Source organism: Equus quagga, chromosome 6, assembly GCF_021613505.1.
Source record: "Equus quagga isolate Etosha38 chromosome 6, UCLA_HA_Equagga_1.0, whole genome shotgun sequence".
Taxonomy (NCBI): domain Eukaryota; kingdom Metazoa; phylum Chordata; class Mammalia; order Perissodactyla; family Equidae; genus Equus; species Equus quagga.
In genome coordinates, this window is record NC_060272.1 from 20,713,422 (window position 1) to 20,718,590 (window position 5,169).

At 44.4% G+C, this 5,169-nt stretch overlaps 1 protein-coding gene across 1 annotated transcript in view; it reads left to right on the top strand.

The window, feature by feature from the left end:
- Window positions 1-4,305: 4,305 nt before the first annotated feature.
- LOC124241185 (translation initiation factor IF-2-like) overlaps window positions 4,306-5,169 on the top strand; it is a 2,058-nt gene continuing 1,194 nt past the window's right edge. The window contains exon 1 of the mRNA XM_046664804.1: window positions 4,306-5,141. Within this exon, the coding sequence (XP_046520760.1) occupies window positions 4,306-5,141 (836 nt within the window). The remainder of the gene's footprint in view (window positions 5,142-5,169) is intronic.

Below are 5,169 nucleotides of genomic sequence, written 5' to 3' on the forward strand. Positions count from 1 at the left end.
CGAAGCCTTACTTCATCCAGGCAACAAATCAGTTGAGAACTAACCTACATGGCTTTTTTTTAGTGCTACTTGAAAACTATGTTGTCATGCCTAAGAAAATCTTAACAGAAGCAAGAACATAAAAACTGCCACACATTTTAAAGCCAGATACAAGTGAAATGCAAGTCTTACTAAACCCTATATACAACACCAGCCCCCACTGTCAACCCCACAATAAACCACACACATTTATTAGTTTGTTTACTAGATACAAGTCCCATGTAAAGTCCAACTAAGTTCTCAACACAAGTACCACAGAGATTCACTATCTAGGGGGTGAGAGTTAACCATTTTTCTTAAGATTTTGTTATTAACATTTATTTGACTTACGTTTTAGCATCTTAAATTAACTGGCAGGTTTCTTATCATTTCCACTTCAAAGAATAATGCAAGAGTATTTCCCCAAAAGCTTTCGTGGTTTGACAGACGTAAACATCACTTTTCTCACTTATAACCACAGCGCACCATTTTGCAGACTACTGTAAGCGATGCTAACACTGAGACTTTTGACATTAGTTTAAAGCCATGTTTGTCATTAAATAACCAAAACAAAACAATTTTTAGGTTTCCTTCAATTCAAAAGGTTTAAGAACTCAAACTAAAGGACAATTAGATTTTCATTCTATAAATCACTACATAATCCTTAATATTTTCTCATTCTGAAAATTCACCTTTTAATCAACTCCAGAACTGTGAAAACTCTTACCTTTTTATTCAGGGAATCCATAATTGAACTCCTTAAATTTCTCAAAGAAGGGATACATTAGAGGTTAAACTTTTGTTAGAGTTCACATAACATAGTTAAAAAATGTTTTTCAAATTTATCAGGTGGTATACTAAATAAGGCTATGGAAATTTCCTGTTACTAAGATAGCATCTTTCCTCCAAAATTCTACTTGAGTCCAATTTAACAAGTGATCCTTTTAAATCTGATCATTCTTAAGTTAACCCACATTTTTATCCATATGTGAAACCCAGGCTAGAGACAGAACACAATAAAAGGCAGAAACGTTGGAAAAAATACTGTAACTGCCATTTCTTAGGTTCCACTCCAGTGACCTAAGTCACATAAGCCTAGAACCAACTGTCATTGTTGCGAAAGTAGTTTCTGAAGACACCAGGAACACTCTTGGCATTAGAGATGTGAACATATACACGTATCTGTCACTTCATTTATCGTCGGCATGCCTTGTTTTCTTTTTAACTTCTATTTTTTAAGTTCCAGAAAGCTAAGAACAGTCTACAGATCACTAACAGTTTACACATCATTAACAATGACTATGAAAACTAGTACATAACCAGTTAACAGTTACACATCAAGAACACCAGTACTGGTAAAATAGTTATCTGTTTACTAGAAACAAAAGACAACCTCCCCTCCCATTCTCTAAATTCCATGCTTTAAAAGAAAAAGAAAAAAAAAGCTTAAAAGCTTTCTTTACACATTGCTTTAAACAGAATATCATTTTCACCAGATTTAAATACTTGAACAATGTACAAGTAACATAACTCACTACCTTTCAGATTAAGTAAAACATCAGGTCCAAAAAGAGCAAATCCTTAAACTTTACAGATTATCATCATGCATTTATTAACGTACATTTCCTTTACAGACACAATCATAATAGAATACTTGATTATCAAATTAATCTAATTCAACCAAAAATACAGTAAAATCTTAATAGTCAAATCTGACATGCAACCTTAGAAGCAGAATGTTTTAGAACAAAAATATGGCAACAATTTCAAGGAACAAAAAGTTGTATGAATTTTACACTGACAAAGTAATTAAAATTACAAAGATTTGTATTCATATACTTCATACCTCTGGAACATTTAAAAGTGGAAGGTGAATCTTCAGTAATATTTAATTTTCAAAATCTTCTGGTCACAATCCCCACCAAACTCAACAGGCCGGGACAAGTGCAATACCATACAGAAACACAGCATTGCAACCGATCCCAACCTGTGTAGAAAGGGGTTTGATTTTCCCTTACTTTTCTACAGACTTTTCACTACCACAGTCAGTTTTGCATGGATTTGCACAGCAGAACATCACACAGCTGGATGCAAACCTGCAAAACTAACCATAGAACAGTGTTCAGTAACTGGACAGTTTGACTGGGCGACAGGCCGAGGCTGGAGTTCTACAGCTAGCAGTACTTTAAGTGCTCATAATGCAGTAGATAACTAAACACTACCTGCACTATAAGCACTTTAGTGCTACAGAAGCTGTCACCATCAGATACACCAGGCAGATTCTACATCGACACAATAAAAGTACACAAAATTAGTAAAAATCACTTGAAGGAAATAGCAGGCCACCATCAGTTTTGCATAGATTTGCACAACTACATTCTTCTTGTAGTGCAACTATGCAAAACTAACAGAAGACTGCAAACAAAAAGTTATCAAAAAACCTATATACTTGCTTGGCTTGGATTATTGGATGAAAACATAACTTCTTATGCCAGAAGGAGCACTTAGGGCAGTAGATGCTAATCTACTTCACTATCTGCACTAGATGCACCTTAGAACAAAAAGCACTCAACACCAGCAGGCCCTGCGCTTTAAAGCCCCCCTTGGCTCCCCGAGGCAGCTGTCACCATAATGCTACAAGTGCCTTCACTGCAGTAGATGCACATATATCACTACCTGCACTGTAAGCACTTTGACATTATTCTGACTGGTCACAATCTTCAGGTTTACAAGGTGAAGTTCTCTTTATTCCTGCTAAATTTGAAATAAATAATTAGACAGAATAACACCTCAAACTCTAACAGCTATAAAACATACAAAATCCAGCATAATGCCTAATGGTGGAAAACGAAATGAGTTTAATTATCTCAAACCTGCAAGTTCCATTTAGAAGCACATTTAGACATTAAAATTGGAAGAAAAACCTTTTTCATAAGACAACCATAACTAACCATCGTCCTAACACTGTAAGAGAAGTGGTGGCTCTTCCTTTGCCTGGCCATTTCCAAAAGCATGACTTAAAAAGTCAAAATCAGACTGCATTATGAATGAGAACTACTGCATTAACAGGGCAATTTGACTCAAGTACCTTTTAGAGGAAATCTTCACTTCCACGTGGCAAAACATTTTCCTTTTCTTCCGGTTTCCAATTAGCAAATACTTGGTAAATTGATTAATAAAATTACTCTTCAGACTACATTTCAAGCATATCGACTGGTCGTAGAACTTAAAATATCCTGCTTAAATTATTTTAAACCTTAAAAACATACTGCAAATCAGATCTATTTTATTGCCCAATTGAAAGCAGTTCTAAAATTACATTTTGTAAACTGTGCATCAGTTTCTAAAGATGCATAAGGATATTTGCATTGTACTTTCACTAACTTAAAAATTAGCTGACCCATACAGAGTTAATTTTCTAGAAAAGGTAAACGGACAAAGTACAAGATACCTATTTCACTCTTTGAAAACCCAATCCCACCTTATTTATTTAAGTAAAAGATTAAAGTCAAGAGAAATTTGTTTTTAAGAAAAGTTAACAAAGAAAATTAAAATACACTTACCCACTCAGGAAAACTTCCTTCCCAGCAAGGATCCTTAGAAAAGCTTTTGGTGCAGTTAGGTCCACGTGTATGACTAGGATGGGGGAGGGGGAAATAAGGAAAAAAAGACAAACACATTTGCTCAAAATTACTTCGACCCTACAAATTCACATTTGAAATTTTCTTTCCCAACCCCCTTATATTAATTCATTACACTCATTTGCAAAACCGAGGATAACCTACCCAGGCAGTACTAGCAAGGTTTAAAACACCAACAATGTATGGGTGAAAACGTGTAAGAGAATAAAGTTTAAAAAAACCCACAGGCATTAAATTCTTGTCTTATGTAAAAAGATCCTGAAATACTCGAACATGGTCAACAGCAATCGTTAACTCTGCTGTACAGCTCCTGTGCCAGCGAAGAGCAGCAGCAAAGGGACTATTCTTCACCACCCCTCCCCCAATGAAGACCTCGTGGCTGCAAGCCGGGATAAAGAGTTGTTTCCCCAACTGATGTGGTCCGGATGGCATATTGCTAATCTGGGTCTTTTTTTTGGTGATACTGCAGAAACCAGCCCGCCGTCTCCAGTTCCCGTCCCCTTTGCTCCGACTTAGGAACAGAAAAGGGGGCAGGAACAACCGAGACTGTAAAGTACCCGCCACGCTCATGGAGCCCGGGCCGGCAGCACATGTCGCACAAGGGGGCGCGCGGCCCTGCGGCTCCCCGCGCGGCCGCCAGGGGGCGATGGGTCAGAGCTGGGCCCTGCTGGACGCGGCAACCTCCCCCCACCCGTTTCCCGGCGGCAGCCGCGCGGCGACCGGCGGCGCCGAGGCCCGAGCGCGGCGGGGACGCGGGCGCGCCGCCCCTCCTTTGTGTCCCCCAGCCCCCCCGCGCCCGGCCCAGAGGGGCGGAGGCTCCGCGACTGCGGTGCCCGTCGCACGCGGCCCGAGGCCTAAGCCAGGAACAATCGGCCGCGGCGCGCAGTCGCCGCCATGTCCCCCGCCCTCACCCCGCGCAGCCCGCCCCGCAGGAACATGGCGGCGCGGCCGCCGCTCCCGCCGAGCCGGCCCGGCCCTCCAGCGCCGCGCTCCCGGCCGGTGGGCGGCCGAAGGCGCCTCCACGCCGCCGCCGAGGCCGCCCGGGCCTGCTCCGCGGGCCGCGGATCGGGAAGTTGCGCGCCCCGCCCGAGGGCTGCCCACGCGGGTAACAAAGCCCACGCGGGGTGGGGGTGGCGCCCAGGCCGCGACGCCCCGAGCTCCCGCGCCCGCCGCCGTCCGCCCGCGCACAAAGTTTGGGGGCCGCGGGCTCCCGCCCCCGCCGCGCCGCCCGCCGGCGCGCAGGTACCTCGTGGGCGCGCCCCCTCCCGGCCCGCGGCCTGCCCCATGTGCTGCCGCCGCCGCCGCTTTGTTCTGGAGGCGCTTTAACTCTCGCCCCCGAGAGAAAGTTTCCCTGCCGGGGCCCCCGCGTCCCGCGTGCACCCCGAGCCTGGAGGGGGCGCGGGCCTCGCGCGTCTCCTCCTCGAGGGGCCATTGTGTGCGCCGCGCGCCCGCCCGGCCGCCCGCCGGGCCGGCCCAGGCAGGGTCCGCGCGGGGCCGGGTGCGGCCGCCG